The 24,212-nt window shown below is 43.7% G+C and overlaps 2 protein-coding genes across 4 annotated transcripts in view; one reads left to right on the forward strand and one right to left on the reverse strand.

Moving 5' to 3' along the window:
- The window catches only part of pdia5 (protein disulfide isomerase family A, member 5), an 18,090-nt gene extending 6,020 nt beyond the window's left edge, over positions 1-12,070 (reverse strand). The window contains exons 1-11 of the mRNA XM_088382469.1: positions 11,951-12,070; positions 7,591-7,717; positions 6,918-7,005; positions 4,097-4,180; positions 3,966-4,011; positions 3,802-3,894; positions 3,540-3,600; positions 3,235-3,302; positions 2,309-2,400; positions 1,116-1,187; positions 492-628 (exon numbers count right to left, since the gene is read on the reverse strand). Of these exons, the coding sequence (XP_088238595.1) occupies positions 492-628; positions 1,116-1,187; positions 2,309-2,400; positions 3,235-3,302; positions 3,540-3,600; positions 3,802-3,894; positions 3,966-4,011; positions 4,097-4,180; positions 6,918-7,005; positions 7,591-7,717; positions 11,951-12,049 (967 nt within the window). The 5' untranslated portion in view covers positions 12,050-12,070. The remainder of the gene's footprint in view (positions 1-491; positions 629-1,115; positions 1,188-2,308; positions 2,401-3,234; positions 3,303-3,539; positions 3,601-3,801; positions 3,895-3,965; positions 4,012-4,096; positions 4,181-6,917; positions 7,006-7,590; positions 7,718-11,950) is intronic.
- Positions 12,071-12,812: 742 nt separating this feature from the next.
- sema5ba (sema domain, seven thrombospondin repeats (type 1 and type 1-like), transmembrane domain (TM) and short cytoplasmic domain, (semaphorin) 5Ba) overlaps positions 12,813-24,212 on the forward strand; it is a 41,367-nt gene continuing 29,967 nt past the window's right edge. For all 3 annotated transcript variants that reach the window (XM_088383151.1, XM_088383152.1, XM_088383153.1), the window contains exons 1-2: positions 12,813-12,979; positions 20,193-20,290. The gene's annotated coding sequence lies outside the window, so the exon portion shown is untranslated. The remainder of the gene's footprint in view (positions 12,980-20,192; positions 20,291-24,212) is intronic.

Raw genomic sequence — 24,212 nt, forward strand, 5'->3', positions numbered from 1 at the left:
ATTGCACCGTCTTGTTTGCCCTTAGCAATTTTGGTTGTTGCAAACAAGGAGTTAAAAAACCCCTTAATATTTTCCTGATGTGAAAATGTGAGTGGCGGGATGATTTTAAGCTGTCTAAAAATCTCTTGGAGCAAGAAGGATCAAAAGAGTTGAGTGTCAAACTTTGCTTTTTGGAGCCACGGGGCTGAAGATAAAGTTCCTTGCGGTAATGTGCAGAGCGATGGCCTCGTTGGCCCAGCCGGATTGTTTGCGCTGAGAGGTGGACAGAAAAATGTAAGATGATGGCGGGTGGGAGGAGAACTATTAATCTACCCCGATGACAGCCACACATTTGCTAGAGTGCAGCCGGAAGAGCTGCGGGCGCGTGTGCTTCGGTGTGTGCGCTATAAAGACAATGGATTACTGTATATGTAGTAATAAACGAAAGAGTGGCGTAACATGCATAATTTGTGGTGGCTGGCGGTGAGCCTGTAATGTTGTGTAATACCTACAGGGGGCGTAAAACATGACCATGACAGCAGGATGTTCCTCCATGAAGCCGTCGAAGGATTCATCCGTCAGGTGGAAGACGGACGAATCTGTCTCATCCCAGGACACCTCAGGAGTCTTTGGCTGTGCTGGCTGAGGGCTGGAGAGGAAAAGAAAAAAAATAAATAAAAATTGTGTGTGAGTGTGGAAATCAGACACAGATGTCCAGGCTGTAACGAAAAAAGCGTGATACACAAACGCATGCATGACACACACGCCCTGTCTGAAAAAAACCCGCCTGGATGACATCACACTTGTGCTCTGCCAATAACACAAGGACATGAACATAAACACATGTCCCTCCGTGCACACACACACACAATTATTTTCTTTGCTCGCTCTCTCGCATGCAAGTAACGTCCAGATAGTCTCGTTCTAAGCGCAACCTGATGTGTTCAATATCATTCAGCTTATAGAGATGCTCGGCCTTGTGACCTTCAATGCTTGCTGTGCACACACACACACGTCACGTGTAAAAAAATCAAGCACATGATATATACCACACAAGCATATTTCACATACTGTCACTATTGTGTCACGCATCAACTCCAGATGTTTCTGAAAGATGTAAATTGTGGAGTACTCACTTCTTCATCCATTCTGCGATGTCCTTGGCTGTGGCGCCGTAGTTCTCGTAGTGGTAGAGGAACTTGCCCTTCCTGAATAACACGCAAAACTTGACAATTCAGATTTTCCAGTCAGGGTTCGGTCTCTGAAGTTTTGTCTTTGTCTCAACGAGCTTTGGTTTCGTCTCGGCAACATGGTGAGAATTAGTAAATATTGGCTTATTTGGTCGTAGGTCAGCGTTCCTTTCATGTCGGTAAATGTCACCAGGAAAGAGCTCATCGTAAAAGAAGGTGGGCAAATTGAACGAGTCTCCAACGCGCGTTGTCGTAGCAGGTGCAGCGGTGTGATAACTCCACAAGTGATGAAGGCACTTTAGCCCAAAAGTGATCATCTGCTATTTTATCAGCGTGATGCTCTTTAAACTGCAGCCACTGGGCTGGCATGGTCATTAGCTGGCACGGCACCGGCGTTAATGTGCTCCCACGCTAACTGTGAGCGTGTGTGTCGACAAACGCACAATGCACACCGACACGCACGCAAGCTTGCTAAGCCCGCGAGCACTTAATCAGTCCTCATCTAATTAAAAGGCCAGGCTGGAATGGGGGTGTTTAATGCGGGAATAGGGATAATTAAGCGCTTGCACACTGCTAACAAACTCAGTCAATATAGGAATCTGGCTCATGGCGCCCCTAGTGGCGGTGGAGGGGAGAGCAAATACAATTATGGCGTAACAGCAGATGCTTAGTTATGATGTTTTGTTAAAAGGCCAAACAACTGATATTATCGACGAGGCATTTATTGAAACACGTTTGATGTTATGGTTTGTGTCTCGGATCCTCAGTCTAGACTCAATGGTGGGCTCCACTTAGTCTGGATAAAGTCTCAACGCCTCCAAATTTCAGCACCGCAAAGCGAGAGAAGTTTGTTTAAAGTTATGGCAAATTGCCTCCTTCAAGTCACTCCAATCAAGAAGAAAAGAAGCAAGGTCACGTCGGTGTTGAAATTTGGGAGAAGATAAAAAACACTTTAGGAGCAAGCAACACCTGTCAGCCTCAATGAATCCACCACTCAGGTACACTTAAGGTCCTTCAAGCCGGAGCGAGACGACTGAACACAGAGTAGACTCCGGACAAGAGGCCCTTTTTTTTTTAGGGAGACATAACTGGACTTGACACGTCTGCCGCCACAAAATTAGGAAGGCAGGAGCACTCACTCGAAGTAGCAGAAGGTCGGGTAGCCTTTGACGCTGAATTCCTGTTTCAGGCCATCAAATTCGGACGGGTGCACGTTCATGCCAGCCAGAACCTTAGAGAGAGAAAAAAAAAAAAGTCATTTCATCATTAAGCTGTCCTCTGATTGTTTGATTTGAGCAAAATTTATTAGAGCAAACTTTGAATAGCAAAACAAAATTCTGAGAATCAAACCAAAATTTCCCTTTTTTCCAATATTTTTTTTTTTTTTTTTTCAAAGTCAAAGTCAGCTTTATTGTCAATTTCTCCACATGCCAAAGACACACAAAGAAACCGAAATTTCGTTCCCCCCTATCCCACGGTGACAAGACATGGCTCACAACAGACAAACAAGTAAACAAGTACAACAAATATAATATATAATATAATACTGTTGTTATTTTGACAGCCACGCATCGCTGCAACACAATACAGCAATTTCACATGTGTCTTAAAAATGGATATTTTCTGTTATTGTCGCTCATTTTCACCACAGGTAAAAAGCAGCGTCATTAACTCAAAGGATTCGGAACTCAAAGAGGACAATGCGCAGCTTGTTGCAGAAAGGTGAGCTATTTTCTTCCTCGCCTCAACGGCTTAGTGCTTTTGAAACGTTGTCACCCTCCCCCCCCCTCTCCTCAATCAAAGAAGAAACATGGCTTATGGATGACAATGTCCTTGCATCAAAGCAGGGATGGAAAATCTAATTTTTCAACAGAGGCGCAATCTTTAGTTTTAACAATGCATATTTGCAGCCAGAGAGAGTTACTATGGAAATGCATCAAACACACAGAGAAGACCAAAATAGCAACATCAGACCATGTGAAGAGACCAAAACATATGCACGAGAGCCATACAATCATCATAAAATAAATGGATTGAATTATTAGAGAGCAAGGAGAAGACTTACGTAACGGCCCTTTGTCTCGGTGGCAGCTTGCTGAAAGATGGGTTGCATCCTCTTACACACGCCACACCCTGGAAAAGGGCAAGGAGAGTTGAGTGGGATGGCACAGTGACACTTATTTACCTCAAAAACACTTTACATATTGTCAAAAAATTGGGAGAAAATCTCTCCAGCATCCGAAGGACTTCTGAACACAGCTAAAATGATGACAAAATCAAATTTCACGCTCCTAGTTCATAATAACAAAACAATTTGGTCCAGAAAAAAAAAGTATTTCATGTTGCCAAGGTTTTTGAGCAAAAACTCACAAGGTGCGTAGAACATGATGAGGAGCGGCCTGTCCTCTTTCTTCAGAAGCTTCCTAAAGTCCTGCAAATGGGCCCAAAGTGTGTGAGAGCACATAATAAAACCATCACATTTGTCAAAATGTCTCCCAGAGCTCTTTCATCGCACAGCGGCCACCATATTGTCAGAGAGCTTCCAGACATGAGCTGCCTTCACTGAATTGCTGTATCCCGTAAAATCATGAATGTTTCTTCAAAATGCTCCCCGGGCGCCCTTGCAACGTACTTTTTCTGTTTCTACGTGGACGATGTCTTTGGCTTCTGGGTTTTCCTCCCACAGCGGCGGCCCTGAGGGGTCCTTCAGGAAAGCCACCATGGACTGAAAGATGGATGAGATACTTTGAAGACCGAAGGAACGTTAGATGCTGTCATCGAGTGCTCAGTGCTTACCTTGATGGTGATGGGCCTGTTGTATTCCGTGTGGAAAGTTCCATCTCTGTTAAAAAACACACGAGAGGAGTGAACAATCATGCCGGGTGAAGTTATGAGAGGAGCAATTATAGCGTTTCAGAAGGACTCACTTATAATGCAGCAGCTCGGCAGAGGCGCTTTTGGAGCCAGGGTCAGCTTTGACTTTCTTGCACAGCTTACGGCCCTCCGAGTCTCTGAGGAGAAGTGCATTAAAAAACACTCACACACTCGCAAATGTGACGCCTGGATCTCCTCCAGGTTGAGAAGTCAGACAATTGGCAGCAATTTTACTCACGCAATTGGGCAGATTCCCCTGAAAGACTTTTTGTTCAGCTATACGAAAACGATAGAACAGATTGTGTTCAACCTTCAGCGATTGCATTTGTGCCGTGACCGCCATCGATGTTCATTAATTGCACTTTTTGAATGCGTTTCTGCAGGGTAATTGTTTGGTCAATGTGCGGTAGGAGAAAAAAACAACATTGCGATCCGCCACGCACACTTGTTTTTATCAGTCGCTGCAAACGGAGGCGCCTGCTAAATTAGAGGCGTGATTGTAATTTATGATGCTAAGATAATGGAAGCGGGCCAAAGTCAGGCCAAAATGATTCATGTCGACCAAGCCTCCGTGGTAAAAAAAAAAATCAAATTGAAATTTCTACCTGTCTGTCATTTAGTGAGCATTCATTTGCATGAAGGCGGCTGTTTTTAATGGCGATTTTGTCGCTGGGTTACATTAGGCGCACCTCATGAAGTGGCTGGTGGGTTGCCGTGCACACCATGAAGCAATTAAGTGGTTTATTTTGGTCGAGAAAATAAATACGCATCGCCGCCACCTACACAGTGCACGGCTTCCTCAATAATGCGACAGGACACACGCGCGGTGACAAATAACGGCGCGGCTCATATAAGCGAGCCCGACGCATTAGGAGCAGGTGTGCCCTTCGTACTCATTTGCGGGTAGCAGACATTTTAATGTCGACAAATAGGAGATGCAAAATTGTCTGATTTACAAATGTGCTCTGATTTCTCTCCTGACTATTTTCAGTATTTTCTTGATATGATATTACATTATATATTATTTTTCTATTTTCTCTCCAGTATTTTGTTGATGCAAGGTGGCATCGATCATGAATAAGTGGCCAGACGTCCACGGTGGCCGTTATCATGAATAACCAGCCATCTTTCAGTGCATGATCCTCTTGGAAGTGAGTTTAGCTTCCAGAATGATATCATTCATGTCTCCATTGGATGCCACTTGGCCGCCAAGCAAGTTCCTGGTCATCTGCTGCCAGTATGTCACTTTGGACTGGCGAGGTTGGCACGGCTGACTTTTGTCCCGCCGTCATTCTCCGTCGCCTCTTTTTCTCTCGCTCCGTCTGTTAGCCGCGAGCTCAGACCCCCCCGAGCTACCGTTTGGAGCCAGTCCATTTGCCACGGCGGGCGCATATGCCAGACGGCGAAGTGTTTGGCCACGCAACCGCGGGTGGCACTGCGACGGACCCGGCTCGTTTTAGCGTCCTCCGAGGAGGGCGATGTGAGCCAGGCTCTGCTGGAATCGCTGAAGAAAATACCACAGCCGCCTACGCAGAGTCAAAAATGATTCACGGAGCGTTTCGCTGGGATTCAAAGGAACGTCGCTTCCTTCCAGGCAGTTTCCCGTTTGATGATACACTCTTTGTTTTTCCGCTCTGCGGATGATCGCTTGACAGGTGGTGGTGAGGTGGGGGGGGGGGGGCATAAAATAAAGCCAGGAAAAGGCAAAAAGAACAACACGTCAAAGTCAGATTACGACGGGTGTACGGAAGACGATTTCGTGACGGCGGCGTCTTACATGTGTTCATGTAAACACGCGTGGGCTGGAAAGACAGCCGACATCCACCTCAAAGACGAGAAGATGGATTGAAGAAAAGAAGCGGGATTGCTAAAAAAAAAACGACTGCCTGATTTTGCAGCCAGAAATAAGGGGATAAGTGGATGAAAGCACAATTACAGTCATATCGCTGGAGTTTATGACTCGCGAGAGGGAGAGGGCACAGGGCGGACTAAAGTTTGCTTCGCAGTGCCGCTTTTCATGAAAATGGATCAACTGATGCAGAGTAAATGGAGCCTTAAGCTTGACAACTTTTGAAGGCCTCGTCCATCAAACTGAAACCCTCTCGTACCTTCGATGAGCCCATTAGAAATGGATGATGTGAAATCAGGAGAATACAGTCGTTTATCGCCATTTTGAAGATACGAGGCTTGGATTGAAGGATGACATTTAAGGGCGATAAAAAAAATAATAATAAATGGAACTTGGTATAGGAAAAGTAAGGCGACCCCTGATCTACTCATCCTGTCAATGCCACGGCCACCTTTCGTTCGTCTTAAAACACACACAAAAAAAAAAAAGCCAACTGCAAAGTGACAACTTGCTTGCAACACAAAGCAAAAAAGGTCTCAAAGTTAGAAATAGTGGATCCAATCTAAAGTGGACGCTGGGAGCTGCTGTGTAAATCCAGTGGAAACAATTCACGTCAACGAGCAGCCCATCGTTCACCGCCTCGTCTCAACCAACTCTCCAAACGAGACTTTTATCTTCAAAGCCAAACGTTCTGAACGGAAACCGCTAACTCTCGACAAAAGCTGTCCCCTGGATGAGGCGTCCTCTGAGGTTTGTCTGGGCTGACAGCGAAAGAGACAAACTCTGGCAGGAAGCTGCAGATGTTCACGCTAAGTTGTCAGGTGCGAGGCGATCGAGTCGTTTATAAAACGCCTGTCAACGCGTGCTTGTAACATAAGTGGGGGGAAAAAAATAAATTGTGCAGATGGATGGCAGCGGCGGAAACATTCCGACAGGATAACATGCCCCACCCTTCAAAACGGCTTGCAAATATGTCACCGTGCCTCCATTTGAACCAGGAAACATCTGGTAGGATTAGTACATACCCACAGTTGACCCAGGCGACGGTAGCTTGACCTTTGACCGTCTGGGCCACGTCAGACAGCAGCTTCAAGTAGGCGTCACTGGATGTAGCTGTGGGTCAGACAAGAAGAAGAAACCTCTGAGGAGATGCTCCCATTCCAAAAAGGAAGCATCGGGTTACCGAGGGAGAAGAAAGAAAGCGCCGACTTCGGGTTGAGGGGTTTCGGCGCTTCTGTCTTTCACGAGATGGGAGTCGTGTTACATCAGCTTTCAACAATTATACAATGGTGAGGACCAGACGGAAGATGGGGACGATGGGAGGGGATCGGTTTACTACAATGAGTGGTACCGTGCTCGACGTGGAGATCAAGGCGAAAAAAAACATTGGCAGAAATGAGATTCAATCATATTAAAAGCCACCGTTGGACAAAGTCAACATTTCACGCTATGAGTATCAATACCATAAGGGAGGACGACACGCTACGTGGTGGAATTGATATTTTTCTCGGTCCAAAATATTGATGTTAGCCAGCACCTTGGGACAGCTCACCTTTCAAATCACTTCTGTGCTTTGATTCAGTAGGAAACAATGCTATCGTCTTCTGGTGGGAACGATGTTCAAAGAGAGGTTTCAGGCTAAGGGTTTCTTTTTTTAAAATTCCTCTACAGGCTTGGACAATAATTAAGACTCTGTACCTGTCTTGGTGTAGAGCACCAGAACGTTGGTTCGAGTCCTGAGCAGTTTCTTCAAGTCTTTGTGGTCGCTGACCTTCTCTATGAGGGGAGACACCTTGACTGCATCCAGCAGCGATGTGAGCAACACCTAGCGATGTGAAACAAAGAGAAATGATTAAAAATGGTGCGTCATACTCAGGACAAATGTCCGCGGGGGGGATGATGATCCGTCGGCTTTCTCGAATCAATACGTATCCTGTTAGCCACCTCCGTGATAAATAACAATATTAGCGTGGTGGTGATTTGTGGAGCGCGTGGAGAGCGCCGTCAGCAGGAAGAAAGCTGCTGATCTCGGCAACATCAAATCCGACGTCATTGAGGCAATTTCATTTTTCCTCCTCCACATATCTTGGGCCTTGTCTTGTCCGCGGAAAAGGATTTTTCCAAATCTTTTTTTAATCTCTGACGGAACCCATTCACACATTGTGCAAGATGACGATGTTGGCAAAAAACACATCAGTCATTTTTCTTTTCAAATTAAGTGCAACATGGATTCCTGTCCATTTTGTTCATTGCAATTATTACAACTAGTACCTAGCAAATATATATGATATATAAACATAAAATAAAAATACAACGACAAAGATGGTGAAAACAGACAATACAAAATAAATGACACAAAAATGATCATATTTTTGCTTACGTATTCTGAAACTATAAAAAATAATGCATTTAGTTCTCGGTGTGCAATGTAATCCGCTGAGAGCCAATGACGCTAAAATATGTCGTTAAAAGTCTTAAGTGCATCTTTAAGCTTCCTGGGACTTCAGACAAGTTATTCTAGCAAATGGCCAGAGTGAGAATGGCAGCACGCAGAGACAATTTAATCAAAGATGAGAAGCAGAGGCAGCAAAGGTACCCACAGTGTGCACTCTAATTGGCTGGGTTGCTCTTTATGTATGCCGGGAAGTGCTTTTGATGGCAAATGGCGAGCCAGAATTGGACTTGATGAGAGTTTTCACTTGGAGCCGTCGCGCTCATTTTGTCTTTTGTATGAGCGACCGGGGCCGCTTGCTGATTTACGGCACATTCAGAGGAGCTTATTGCCGAGATCAACAGGAAGCGGTACTGTTTACTCGGAAAGGCACTTGCGAAAGGAGTCGCCAAAAAGGTGTTATTGCTACTGTCGTTTGTTGTTATTGCTTTTTTTTTGTTGTCTTTTCTGTCTGCTTTTCAAATTAAATAGCAGCAGCTGTTATTGATTCTTTCTTCGCTGTCTGCACACTTTAAAACTCAATATTAAAGGATGTTATTGCTGGAGTTGCCTTTTCTTTTTTCGTGTCGTCACTTCTGTCTGTGCACTCAAATGACTGAGCTAAAAAAAAAAAAAAGAAGAATAAATCATTAAAAATAAATACTAAATAAATAAATAATGCAAAATAAATAAAAAAATGGAAAATATTTGGAACATTTTTACTGCTTGCTGTTCCAAATCCAATGCCATTCCCAATTTTCTTTCAAATAAAACAACAAGTGTGGCATATCTGTAAATCTGAGGGCATCAGAGGACACGCGATCAAACATCTCGAGGCAGTATCGGCATGACCCATTTCTTCCGAGACATGAAATTGAGTGCTTTTAGGACTTGGACTTACTTTGTATTTCTATCTAAACGTCAAGCTCGAGTGGCATCCGCTGGATCATGAACTTGATAGCTGCCTTTGATGTTTGCGTGAAGTTTCAAGTATCGTACAAGCAAACGCTCGTAAAACCCTTGACTGCACGCGACGGCGAAGTCGCGCAGTACAAGAGACATCAGTGGAATGGGATTGTGTAGAGTGTTGGTCTTACAGCATCTACACACTGCCGCACGTTGCTATCAAACCATCAGGCGGATGCGCGGCAGCGACGGGCGGGCGCGCTCGATACAGTGCGTGTAAGTAAACACAAACATTTGCGTGATGATGGAGTGAGGCGTGCTCTGCACAGACTACGGCAGCATGACAAACACGAGCTGCGCAAAGAAAAAAGCAGATTATCAATCATCACAACAACAAATAGTGAAAAGCAAAATGTTTGCTCTTTTTCTTTTCTTTTAAATGCTTCAGCAAAAGGCTTGGAGATAAATCAATATCAGTACAAATGGCTATACAAACGCGTTGATGGAAAAAAAAATTAAAAATCGGGAAGAAAACCCAAATTTAGCAGTCGGTGATGGAACAGAATTCTTCCCCTGAAGAAAATCTGGAAACAGCCAAATTAAAGCAAACATGTGTCTTCTAAGCTATGACTTTTTTTTGTAGGTCTACTCATGATCGCCGAGCCTACCAAATTTCACGTGACTTCACGAGCTGAATGTTAAAAGATAACAAAAGCGCTCGCACCCCTACAGTGATGCATGCGCCTGGCAGGTAGGAGCACACGTCGTGGGACGATAGAGCGAGCAGGCAGCAGGTGTTGCGCCTCTGCCCCGCAGCATCATCGCTTCCTCCATCTGTTGTGACAAATGTGCTTAATCAAAGGCAGACGCTCGGTGGAAGAAACAGTGCATCAGAAGGAATCGCGGAGGAATTGGTTAAAAGCCTTCAGCCTTCTCTGAATAATGAGTGTTGCCAGCTTGCTTCTGCTTCACCTTCAATCTCTGCGGAATTTCTTAAGCCCGTATCTCGGGTGTTAATATTTGGTGTGGGTTCCTAAATGGTTGCAAAATGTTGCTGACTATTAAAACTGTTGGCAAATGTCTGGTGAACGTCTGTGGGATTGTTTGTCACCTTGAACGAACCCTCACGAAAAATCAACCCTCGCTAAAATTTGCTGCTCAGTGAGAACTTCGATCTCAAAAATTTACTTTTTAAAAAAAAAAAACGACTTATTTTAATTCAGTATTATTTTTCATAATAAAATTTTGCTTCCTGTAACATTGACTCATTTTCACAAATAAACTTGAATCGCTGTAAATTATGACTAATGGTTCCGACTTTTTAATTTAAAAAAAAGGGCCCTCCTACTGTCTTTCTCTAAAAAATGACCATAATCTCATAATTTTACATCTTCTCTAAAAAATATGACTTTAATAATGCACTATTACGACCCCAAGCCCTAAATGACTTTTTTCTCATAAGAACACAACTTTATCCCTTTAATATAATCCATTTTCCTTTCTAACGTGGCCCTAAAACTTCTTTGCACCATAACACTTGATGAGTGTGTGAGTACAAAGTCAGTCGTTATGTCACAAGTTTGGACATCAACACACAAAAGCAAGAACACACATTAAACCTTGCGCCGCCTTTGTTTGCAGAAGGCAACACAACAAAAGGTAGCAAAGCAGGAACAGGATGGTGCCAGCCTTCATTGCATTATGGCTTTTCATATCATTTTTAATGACGGCAAACTAATTTATTGTTATGGCGCCTTGGTTTCACAGTAAATGCTGGAAGTCGTATTTTCAAAAACAGCAAAATAGTAAACACAATCTCTGAATTCACTTGAGTCTTTCATTTTCTTCCTACCAAACTTTCCATCTCTCACATCTTCATTTCTCTGTCCTTTCCTCCATCCCTGGCAAGTTTCTTCTGAACATCTTTCCTTCCTTCCTTCCTTCCTTGCTTTCCTTCCTTCCTTGCTTGCTTACCTTAATTACTTCTGACTTCCTTGTTTCTTTCCCTCACCAATCTTAATGATCTTCTTATATCCTTCCTTCCTTCCTTCCTTCCTTCCTTCCTTCCTTTCAGACACCCTTGGTAAATTCTTCTTCTGATCCTTCTGACCATTCCTTCATTCTTTTTTCCCCATTTAAATCCTCCATTTTCCTCCTTCGTGTCGTCCTCCTCTCTCCCTGTCTTACTTTCAGACGAACCTCGCTCGCTTTCTTCCTACCTCCAATAAATTAATCTAAACAGAAAAAGGAAGAAAATAAATTAGAAGAACAATTGTACACATTACTTTTATTCCAGATTAAGTATATAGTCCCTAGCAGATACAAAATGAGGTTGTACTTTTCCCGCCTAAACAAGGTAAAAGAATTGTCCAAAGTATAATTGACGCCGTAGGTATGTTGTAATGACCTCCCAGCGAGCTCGTTTAAGATGGGGCGACCGCCAAGCACACGTCAGCTTGTGGCGTAAGTAACACCCAAATTGCCGCTTATTGTTGCGGTTCTCCCGACGCCACACACCCGTCACAAGCACATCAAATGCGGTCACCAAGTTGGTTTCAGTTTGTCAACTTAAACTGGTTTCCTCTCTACTGACAGGCTAGCTTAACTAGATTCCTTAACACGGTCTGCCATAAAATCACGAGGACCACAGCAAAAGAGCCACCAAATAAAGAAGTTGTCATTTCTGAAGTACAACATTTTAAAAAGGTCCTCGGGGCTTACCAGGAGCAGCAAGCCGAGCATTTTCCCCGGACTCATCAGACTCCCGAAGCGGTTCCGCGAGGCCATGATGCCGCTGCGTTGCCACGTCTGGTCGCGCATGCGCAGCCTCTTCTCGGCGGCTTTTTCCGGAGGTGGCGCGCAAGGCCTGTTGGGAAGTGTAGTCTATCTAAGAACTTGACGCACCTGCCATCCTCTCGCCGTTACTAGGAGATGGAAGAGACGCGTTTGTTTTGCAAGCGCACTGAAAAGCAATTATACACAGAGTGGGCCTCACAGAAAGTAATAAGCAAATTAACGAGACTGTGAATCACTTTTAATTACGTCTCTATCAACTCATCTTCCTCCTGTTTGGTCTGATTAGGAGCAAGCGGTGGAAATAAATGATTCTATTTGACGGCAAGCACTCACCTAATAGCACGCTGTAATTTACTGGGATATTATCACGGTATTAATAGGCAATTAAATATCTTGGTAGACACCCGAAATGAAGCTCTTGGGAGCTTGTGCAGAAGGAATGTATTTTAAAAATGTAAATATATATTTTTCTTTGTATAATCAGTATATAATGGGGTGCACACACAGTTACAGCATATGCAAAACCCGCTGATATGCACAATCTAGTTTATAATTTAAGTTTTTTAAGTTCTCAGAACGACTTTTTTTGCTGCTTCGATTCAAGAGAAACTCGCCAATGAGTTGCAACAGCATGACGTCAAAATTCCCACGAGGTCATGATCTTCTCAGGTGTGCGCGTGCACTCGGCGCGCCTTTCGTTCGTTGCTTCGTGCACGCGCAACGCTCCGACACACGCGCGCGCATTGCAAATTGGCCCCCACCGTCCTCTCTGAGGTGGTTTGGTCCGGAGCTCGCGGAGGAGCTCGGCGCAGTCTTCCGCTGCAGGTCGCCGAGAGAGGAACGCTCAAGGCGCACACGGAATCTGGAACTCATCGCTCCTCTGGACCCACAACCACCATCCAAATTGTTTGCGTCATTATTATCATTTTTGGACATTGAGGAACATCTGAGAAGGTAACCAATGGATCTTTGTCTCTACCTGCTGGCACTTTGGGGGGCCAGCGGCACTTTGTTAGGTTGAAGCCGGGTTCTTCTCGTTTTTCCAACTTGCAAGACTTTTTAAAATGAATTATGCTTCTTGCACATGAGACCTGTTTGCAGCTCCACTTTTGACTTTCCGCTCACGTTGCATCCCGCCATCAGAGGGGTGTTTGTGGGTGGCAGCTGCCCTCACTCGAGTGGACACCCCAAAACTTAGCAAAGAAAAGGCTTTTAAAAGGCTGCTGAACAACACTCGAAAACCGTTGCAAAAATGCCTGCCAGGGGCCGTTTGCGTCATTTATTGTTTGTAAATATTGAATGTTTTTATCTCAAATTGGAAGCGGCATTGGTAGTCATTTTTTACACCACTTATTCCCCCTCTAACATCTCATTATTCCGCATTAATTTTATTCAAGAAATGCAGTTTGACTGTAAGCAGAAAGGCATATTTTAACCCAAATCTTTATGACTACGTGTGTGTTGAAAGCAACACTGTTTGCCATTTTTCCATGAATGATTCTCGGTTAGAAAGCTAATGAGGTAGCCTTAATTTCATTTCTAAATGGGGTTGTCTTGCTCTTGACCTGTCAAACAAAGGAAAATAGTTCTTGGAAGTGTTCAAGTGGCTGACATGGGCGGATGGAAAGCGATAGGGGGCAGTGTTGAGCGGCCAGGTGAGCTGTGCTGCTGCAGAGCAGGTTGACAAAAACAAAAAAAGGTCACTGCTACTGTTGATTGCTGTCTTGCAGAGTCTTTCAATGTCAAGATGGCGAGAAATTTGAAATGTTTTGGCACTGGGTAGACTTCAGCGCATAAGCATGTCTATATATTTTTTAAATGAACACTCATTTGCTGTTTAATTGAGACTGCTTGAGCGCTTTTAATGAAGAGGCCTTTATTATTCATTAACGCTCAAATGGCTCTCGAGTGCAGCCTCGGAGGTATTCGTCTTATTATTTTTATTCATATTACTTTGTTTGATGGGGTGAATTTGTTTTATGATCCAAAATGGACATCATCATGTATTGGAACTACCAGTATTAAACACCCTCTCTTATGTATCTGGAGTAGACAGCAGCAAGAATAGTCAACAGTGTTGTGAATTAGATATAAAAAAAAAAAACACGAGCAATGCTAACTCAGTAGCACGGTGTAGTATATACATAAAATAATGTACGATATTATGTAGACGTGAATGGAAGCACAGTTTCTATGTAGTATGAAAAAAACCAGCGTGGCTAACTTAGCAGCACAATGACTATACATGAATGATATCATTATTATATAATAATAAAATGAATATTGGCAGATGTGACTGAGAAGTAAAGCAGTAATAATAGTAAGTGGCACAATGTGCAAAATAAATAAATAAATTGCTAGCTGTTGTGCTATCTATTCGGATCCCTATTATCCACACGTGTAAAGTCTCACAGGATTGTTTTTGTTCCAGCGCTAACCCGCTTGTCTTACGGCGGATTAGCGTTGTTTTTGTCGCCAGTCAGAGTATCCCGGGTCGATCTTTTTAGATGGAAAGCAGCTTTTCATGCCTGGTGAATTTATGAGGGGTCGACAGCTCCTCGTGGTTTTTTTTTTTTAGGGGGGTTCAGTGAGTGGCTTTTTGGAGGGGTAGGAGGGTCAACCGGACAAACTCCACTTTCTCCACACCGCCTTTGTTCCGGCTTCTTTTGTTGCCGTCGCCCAGAGGGTCCATACCACCGTGGCGTCTGATGTCAGCATTCATTATTGATTTTTTTTTTCAAACTAAGACTCTTGCCGTTCATCAAATTTGCAATGAGGCATATTTAAACTCGTCTGGGGCGCGGGGTCGCCGGGTTGTTGTCGTCTGGGCTGATATGAAAGTTTGATGTCGGGAGAACCGGATCGCCTTAATGCGCTTTCCGTCCTGGCTCGTTTTAATGAATGCCACACAGAGGCAAAGACGTGTCCTCTTTTTCCAGTTTGAATGGCACTTAATCGCGATGATGTCACTCAACCAATTCAAATTGCTTATATAATTCAAATAAATTCTTGTGGGCAAATTGATTTAAATAAATTCTCGTGGTTATTTCCAGTGTCCTCGCCTTGTCCACCTGGGGGTAGTATAAGACAGACAGATGAAAATACTGTACATGGAAATGGTCTCAGCTCCTCTCAGCTCTTCAATACAGCACTAATATGAGTTGTTCTTTGCAGAGGATAAAGAATGTGTCATGCAATTATTGTCCACCTGCATGCATTGCTGAAAGGTAGCCGAGTTCTAACGCCATAGAATTGGATTTTTTTGCTGCTATCATAGAACTTGGCACAAAAGATGTAAAAAACAAGTTTCTAATTTGCAGTTATCTAAAGTTCAAAGATCTAACAGGCAATTGATACGGCTGATGTAAAATCTATGAGGTTCTCGCTCCTTTTATGGTAACATTGTTTGATATTTAAATATCTGGTAGTGAAATGTTAAATCAATAGGGTTCTCACTCCATAGGAAAGACCGCAACCTCAAGTTTAAACACCTGGCAGTAGTCGAAGATGTAAAATTCAATTGGGTTCCTGCTCCGAGCATACTTGAGCTTCACCCCGAGCACCCCAAAGAATTCTGCTTTAAAGATGAACAGCGTTCTCCCTGTGTGACACCACATCCATAAACTCTGAAAGCGGACTAAAATGAGGGTCGTGCTGGTGTGCATACTTCTTCCTGAACGTCATTGAAAGCCAATACTGGGATATAAATGACCCACGCGGCGTTAACGGCTAGCAGCGCGGCGCTAACAAGACACATCAGCAGGACGTAGTCTGATCCACTATGTTGGAAATGAATAATTCCAACATGTGTGTCTGAGCGGAGACCCCCTTCAAGCCCCCTTCTTGTATTGTTGCCCGGCGTGGCCTTGGCTCTCTCTCCGCACCCGCCACGACACTCAACCTCAGTGCGGCGTGAAACCAGACACGGCCGCCGCAACCTAATCTGTGCGAACAATGCTAATCATGCTAATTAGCTCTCCATTAGCCTCTACTGTTTGCCAACAAAGAACCGGTCCAGTTTCACTGGTGGAAGGATAACTTTGTGGTTAACCTACAGCACAATAAATGCCTGACTTTGAGAAGTGGGGCTTTTCACAACTTGTTATTGTGTGTGTCTGGATGTGTGTGTGTGTGCAAGGGTATTCTTGTGTGTATTTTTGAGTGTTTGTGCTTAGCTGTGTGCATGCATCTGTCTTGTGTGTGTGTTGTGTGTGTGCATGTGTGTATCTTTGCGGACGTGAAGGCATGTGCCTTTTCTCCGGCTTCCCTGGTGCGAAGAAAGGAGGCGGAGGAGAAAGTGCCCGACCGAGGTGGCCATTGTGGGGCCAGGAACACTGTTCCCATTGAAGGGTGTGTGTGTGTGTGTGTGTGTGTATGTGTGTGTGAGGATGCATGGCTGCTGCTTCCAGAAGCTTTAGGAAGCAAAGCAGTTCATTCAACGCATGGTAGCAAGCGCATTAAGGATTTTGGGAATGCGGGTTCGTCGAGTCCATGGACGACTTCAAATCGGCCGTCTTGGATGTTTGCGAAAACACTTCATATATTCATTCATCGTCCAAACCACTCATGACAAAAAATAGCATTAGTCCTCAATAAATATTGTCAACATGGAACATAATTTGTAGTTGTCAGTTTAATTTTTAGGTGGACAAGTTTCGAGCGGTTCTGTTAATGTGGTGCGGATTGCACGAGGTCCGGCGTTTGTTTTTTGTTTTTTCTGATGAAGTGAAAGGCGGCAAAGTGCTGACGTGTGCCGCGTCTTTTAATAAGGTAAAAGCTTCAAGTGAAATGTCCCGGTAATGAAGCCGAGAGTGATGCCAACGTGTTCTCAATCACTTTGACTACAAATCGCTTAGGCAGGCTTCAAACACTCGAACCCTGGCTCCGCCCCCTAATTTAAAACCATATTACTACCCTGAAGACCTAAAACCCGGATCCGAAATCCTATCCCCTTATGCTTGACACCCGGACTTTAAAACAATGTTTTGAAACCCTAATTTGAAACCTAAATTAGAATCCCAACCCCAAACTGTAACTGTCTGGCCAGTTTTAAAATCCAGACCATAATATAAACGAATGCTCCTCATGGTAATCTTCTCTAATAAGTATGATGTCATGTCCTCTTGAGGCTCCCTCTACTCGACTCAACTCCACCGCTGCGTTTGTTTTGTTTTGGTCGTCACGGCAACAGCAGCGTCTTTGCGGCGAACAGGAGGCGCGTGACAGTGATGAATGTGAATATGCCGGCCGAAGAAGGCCAGCCTCTCGGCCTCCGCCGATTCCATCGCAATGGATGATTTACTACGCATGAGAGATGGCAGAAATTAAGAAATGAAATTCCCCTGTGCTTCAATTTAGCATCAATCCACGCCGACGCTACCACTGGCGTCTTGTTTGAGGACGGCCCTTGTAAGAGCATGAAGACGGCGGGAATCACGTCTGCGTGATGGAGATAACGAAGGCAGCACTTCCTCCTTTTGGACAGTGGCCAGCCTATCATGGTTGCTCTTATTAGCTTTGCACGCACACAAACGTTGCCTCACCGCAAGGTCAATCGAGATTGTCCACCATCCATTTTAGTTCTCCGCTCTTCTAGCTTCGCTAATGCTAAAGCTATAGTCTTTGGTGAGAAAACCTGGTCTATGATTCGGTCGATTTGGAGCGAAAAAGTTTTGTTGATGAGCGACAGTTGCTCTTTGATGATAGCGTCTTGGATAACGAATTTTTTAGTTGAGCAACAATTCACGTGTCTTTGATGAGTGACAAGGTTACACCAAATTTCTGTTCAACATTTGTCTTTGATGAATGATGATTAAACAGAAGGTCTTTGAGAAGACAACGCGTCACAATTCCCATGATGCATTGCTAATGTAGTCTCATGCAAATCGTGTTAGTGGCTTGACTTGATTCCTATAGATTTTTTTCATCATGTTCAATAGGGGGTCCAAGGAGGGTCTTCTTTCCTGGAGCTGAAAGCTGCTTCTGTTTTTGAGGGCACGTGCACACATGCACACACACGAACGCATTCCACTGCGGGTCAGGTATCATTGGGACGTTATTTCCACAGCACCTGTCAAGTGACCTGTGGAATTCGTAAACCGCCTCAGGCTTGAAAAATCAGAGCATGGATGAACATGCTAGCCGCCAACAGGTTATAAATCAAAGACACATTTGTTAAGTCAAAGCTTTTTTGCAGGAGCATGTCACGGTAGCCTGCTAATGCTGGTGTCTTTGATGAGTCAACTTTTTTATAAGATAATGAAAAACAGGTTGAAATTGTTTTACTTCTAGTGGCAGCATCGTGTCTCTCTGGAAATTAAATTCCACCAAGAAAAGCAAAACAAGACACGGCAGACCTCGGTGCTGGCCCTCATCCAACATGGCCGCCTGCCTCGCCCCCCACTTGACCACACGGTCGGGGGTGTGCGTGCGTCTGCGTGCGTGTGTTTGTGTGTAAAACACAGATGGAGGATTTGAGCTGTGATGTGCATAAAAAAAAAAAAAAAAGACGGCGAGCCATTAAAAAGCTCCACTCGGAGCGAGGTGTTCAATGTCCTGCCAAGTGCATACGATATTACAGCGCTCACTCAGCTTGTTTTTTTTTTTAATGGCCTGAATGACTTTTTTATGTTTGTCTCGAGAAGATTCCATCAATTTGCTTTTATACGCCGTCTTTGCTGACAGGGTCAAATCGGCACTTGAGCGCTTTCTACAAAAGCAGCTGAGTTACTCGAGACTCAACAAGTGACACGTGTCTTTGAGCAACCAAGTGTTGCTTTCACCCTGAGCAAGAACCAAAAAAGAACCTTTTTTTTTTTTTGACAATATCTCCTACAAAATTGTGCTGCTTTCCTGGGTTGCGTTGCGGTAAGAAGTCCAACGTCTACCGCTCCGACTGACGCTCATCAATAATCATCACTCTCAAATTCTCGTCTCATCAAAGACCCCATCGATCCTTTTAACTGATGAGCTTGTGAACGTGAGCCAAATTCTGAGTAAACGTTGCCCGTCTGCACATCGTCCACTACACACAATTAATTAAAGTCTCCCAAATATTTTTTTAGGGGCTGAACATTTACAGTCGTTAGTTATAATTTCTTATGATCATTTCCTGTGATTAAAATAAAAGCTGGCAGTTTAAAAAAAATATTTTTACCCTCAATGCTTCTTATACTGAGCGTCTTTTTGGTGGCAGCTCCATCAGATAAGAGCTTGAGTGAAGTCATCTTGCAGGAAATCCAACGTTGACCAAAATAACACCTGGTGACGTGTTTCTATGATCCACTCGCTCATTTGTCAGCTTGGCTGCCAAAACACCTGAGGAGATAAAGGCCAAAGTTCAAAGTTGAGCCGACGTGTAAACACACGTCAAATGTTGGGATGGAGCGCATAGGAGGAAGAGGAAGGGGGGAGGGGGAAAAAGTGTTTTGCAAATGAGGACAAGAGAAAGTCTAAAAAAAAAAAAAAAAAATCATATAGCTTTACTATAAAATTCACACAATTTTTATCTTTTTTTTTCTGGAATAAAATACAAAATAAAAATATATATGTGTCAAACTAAAGGCTCTATGGGAATTCTCACTCCTGACTTGGTGCAATGAATACGTGTGATAATGAAGATAATGGAGGTGGGAGGGGGAGGGGCCAGTTTGCCATTGGCGTAGTCTTGTGGGGGTTTTGGAACTTGGAATTCTTCCCGCCGCTCTGAATGCATTCCCATCTTACTTCCATGATGATGCTTGTCCACAAATGCGCAGGCGTGGACTGTTCTTTCTTTTGGTATTTTCCTCAACTCGCATAGGATGAAGAGGGCGTGTGCGCCGTTGTGGGATGGAGCATGTCAGCCAATTGAAGCAGCTGCCTCTGTTTTTTTAAATTTTCTAAAAATCAGGGCTGGTTGAAGCCCACACACTGCTTGGCTATTTGTTCCAATTAAATAAATAGCTTGCACGCGTCACAATTTTTCGACTCTTGATTAGCTTAGCGGCTTCCAACGCGCTTGAACTCTGATGAACTTCTATGGTGCACACATTCTGGCCCCGCCCCTCCCCCATTGAAAAGTTGCGGGTTTGTTTACGAGAGCGCCAGTGTGGGTCTTTGCCGCGTTCATGAACGGCTGATGAATGAAAGACTCAACCCTCCTCCTTCTCGCTATCGCCTCTCCCAGGATCGTGGTGAAAAGGAAGCCCCGCCCACCCCGTCCCCCTTTGGAAGCAGCCTGCCCCACTCCCACCCTCACCCCCGCGCCCCAGTGATGCTAAGTCGGTGAGTAGCCTCTTTCATTTCCTCACTTTTTGCCACCTTTTTGTGCTTTCTCGATGCTGGGAAATTCCACTAATTCCACGTTTTTCCCCACTTGGGGCAGGAATTTCTCAGCGGAGCATGAAAGATGAAGACGCACAGGCGCTTGGTGTGCAAATTGGCACAAACTATAAAGGGGAATGATTTTGAAAAAGAATCACATTTTTCTGCAATATTGCCATTCCATTGCAGCGGTATAATACTATATGACTCATTTAAAAAAAAAAAAAAAAAGACTTTGCCCACAAAAAATCTAAAAATATATATTTATATTAATATTATTTATTTATTTATTGAACCATTTCTTTTCCTAATTTTCCTGTGATGGCATCCATGACCATTAAGGAGGTTCTCCAACTGGCATATTGTTTTTGTTACCTCCGCCAAGGCTCTCCAAGCCTTGTTTGCTGATATTTGCTTGAGGATGCTAAGAATGCGCCGGAAGAAAACAAGTTCTTTTCACTGGGGTGGGGGGGGTCACGTTGGTGCGTGATGGAGGGGGGTCGCTCTTCAATCTCCCTGGCAAACGAGCACGCCGCCATTGTGGCACGGCCACGGCGCATTAGTGCGCCTTTACAAGGTGGGAGCATTCAGCGTACAAAGATGGGCACATCCTTGGACAGCTTCACACTGGGGGCCTTCACTTCTCAGCGGCGGGAGGGGGTGCACCCCCCCCCCCAAGTGTGTGAGCAAGGCATGCGGGATGATGATGATGTCATCGCTTGGCTTTGGCCGCACCGCCTTCCCGGAGACTTCGTCACTAGACTTCACTTAGACTTGACAGACTTGATGTATTCTTCATTTAGACTTCACATGTTTGTCATTTTGACTTTAAATTCACCTAATCTAATTCTAGAAATCATTTTGATGACATACAAACTTGATTTAGACTTCACGTGGACTTCATTTAAGTTTCGTGACAATTTCATAACATCTTTAAACCTCCATGTTGATGTGAAAGACTTGATCTTGCAGAACTTCATTCATGACCTTTAACCTTCATCTTAACTTCTTTGACTTGATGTCCACTCGCATTTTTCCACTTTTATTTGCCATCCCTGCTGTGTTTGTGAGTGCTCAGTGTCTTCTTTTCTTTCTCCTCTCATCAAGTTCAACTTTTTATGCATCCATGATTGATGTCCCGCTCATTTGTTTTCCCCCCCTGGGATTTTTTTAATGACTTTTTTTTTTTTTTTGGCTCTTATGAAGTCCATCGCTCAGCTCAAGTGGGGCTGGCAGCCTTTGTGTTGGAGGAACGTAAGAGGGGGGCCGCCGGCTATAAATCGCTCGCTGATCTTTGGAAGCTGCGTCCGAGCTGCCTGGATTCCGGGAGGCTAACTGGCTAATGATTAGCCACCTCCTCCGGAGTTTCTGGGAATCCCGTTGCCATTGTTCCTTTATATGCCGACATGGATGACATTTTACTCAGGTGGACGTTGGGTGAGGCGAGGGTGTTAGCATTAACGCAATGTGTTAGCATTAGCGCAAAGGATGAGAACAGATTTGAACCTGAGGACCAATTTGTTGCTGCCGGTGAGTGCTCGCGTGATTATTGCTCAGCGCGGATTAGCGGTTAGCGGCTAAGACCTGTTTTGTAATTGGAGCAGGACCAACGGGGTCATACGAAAGGGTCACACGGAGACCAGCAGCATAAGTTCAGTTTGTCTTGACTTTAAGTTGTGGGACTTTGGGGTCCATGATTTAGCTGGTGGCATGCTAGAAAATATATAAGATAGAACTGACTCACTGAACTGAAGTCTTGTGAAGTACGTGGACATCTGATATTGTTCTATGCATCGTGATTTTTGACGAGCACCGATGTACTGATAAAAAAAATCATGAAAAAAAAGTAATATTGCCACAAACTAGTCATTTAAAAAAAAAAACTGACATCAGTAAAACTTGACGGAAACATGTAAATATGAAACAAAACAACCACAAAAATATTAGGAAGAAATTATGAGAAAATATTAAGTAGGTTATATTAAATATGAAACAAAACAACAACCAAAATATTAGGAAGAAATTATCAGAAAATATTGTTACCGTGAGGGTCACAAGATGGCTCTTTTAATTGTCCTTTTTTTTTTCCTTTCTTGATTTCCCCCTCGGTGCCATCAGAGGCGTTCCGATGCAGGAAGTCAATGAAATGTCTGTCAAAATAAATCAGCGGTCAGATCAAAAGAAGAAACAAGGACTCCTTTGAAAGAAAAGGACATCGTTGCTTTTTCGCCCCCTGTGTGTTTTTGTTCTTCTCCTTTGCACATAATCAATCAGTTCCCTTTCATGCCTCTTTTATTTTTTATTTTTTTCATTCCCGGGAACAAAAGGTTTGATTTGGACCGCCTCGTTCTCGTGTCCGCTGCAATATCCATTTTCATTACAAAGATGTGAGCCTGACTCACACACACAAAAATCAAAGGTGACTTGATGGCTGAAGGACAATCACGTCGAGGCCGTCTCGATGCATCGTGACACCTTTTAGCGAATTTAATATAATCATTTAGATTGGTTAATTACAGAAAATGACATCATCTCCATGCAGAACATGTTGCAGCAAGCACATGAGCGCTATCGTTAGCATTAGCGCGAATAAAAATGTACTACCTCTAGGTTCTATCCTGAGAAAGCATCATTTGCAATGTTACGATAGTGAAAATTATGAACCATTAAGGAAGAAAGGTTGTCCCTCAGCAAAACTGCTTTTATGATGTCTTGAAAACATAAAAACCTTGATGGCCTTAGAAGTCTTTAAATCCTAAAGACTGAAGTGACAGTGTTTGGTCCTGGTTTTCTTCTTTGCTGACTTTGACAAGATGCCAACTCAACAGCTTTTTGATTGATTTTTAAATTGAATCGGCAAATCTCCGCAGTAGCCCATTCCAGCTGTACCTTGTCACGAGATGACACGGAAAACGGAATCCGCATATTTATTACATCGCGACTGGATCACTTCTTTCTTTTGGAATCAGCCAGTCCTCCCTTAAAATGGCCTCAGATGTTTTCAAAGCGCTCGCAAAGTTGAATTTCCTTGAGATAACCAGTTCATGTCTCGCTTCTCCAAATCCAAAAAGATGATTTAGCATAAAGGAGGCTGTTGAAATTTATCCGTGATTGACGCATCATGTCGGCATTAGCATTCAGCAGCCAACCGGATTACTGTCCCGCTCCAGAATGACCTCCTTTATTTCATCCAATGGCATTTCTATGCAGTATTAATCAGAGGGAGCTTTTAGGACTGACATTTTTTCCCAACTTATTTTTTTTCTCTCAGTCTCATTGTGTGACTGCTAATGAGATCTTGGGAGGAATCTTCCATTTCCTGCCGGGCTGGATGGCGTTTAACATGAAGAACAGATTGTTTTGACACTTTTCCACACGCATTTCTTCTTGTTTATTTTTTATTTTTTTTCTTTCGCGGGTAAAAGCGTGACGGGTAACCAGCGATTGTATTGCGAGACCACAAAGCAATTACACGCGGCTGCAAGCTGTTTGGGTTTTTATTCAGTGACATCACACTGGATTTAATTACATATGAATCATAATCATAATCATTATGATAGCAGATTAGTAGCGTCAAGCTTCGCAGTCTTGCTTTTGTTTAGGACACCGTGTTCTCCTCATTAAGAGTTTAAGCAAAGGGAACAAACATTTTATGACATCGACTACATTTTGTCATCTAATTTTGGCTCATTTTTGTAAATGGATAGATTTCAAGCAGCTACTTTAGCTAGCGTCTTTCTTATCCCAAGATATTCGAGGCGTAAAAGTACAGAACGTACTTTATATGATCTTAAAACCTCCGGTGGCGGAATTATATCCCATCGGGTCGTTTCTGGGCTTTCCGAGCAGCGGCAAGAAATGCTAGCTCGCAAGCTAACAGGCT

The sequence above is a fragment of the Syngnathus floridae genome, chromosome 8 (assembly GCF_059516105.1).
Source record: "Syngnathus floridae isolate MCC-2025c chromosome 8, RoL_Sflo_1.0, whole genome shotgun sequence".
Classification (NCBI taxonomy): Eukaryota; Metazoa; Chordata; class Actinopteri; order Syngnathiformes; family Syngnathidae; genus Syngnathus; species Syngnathus floridae.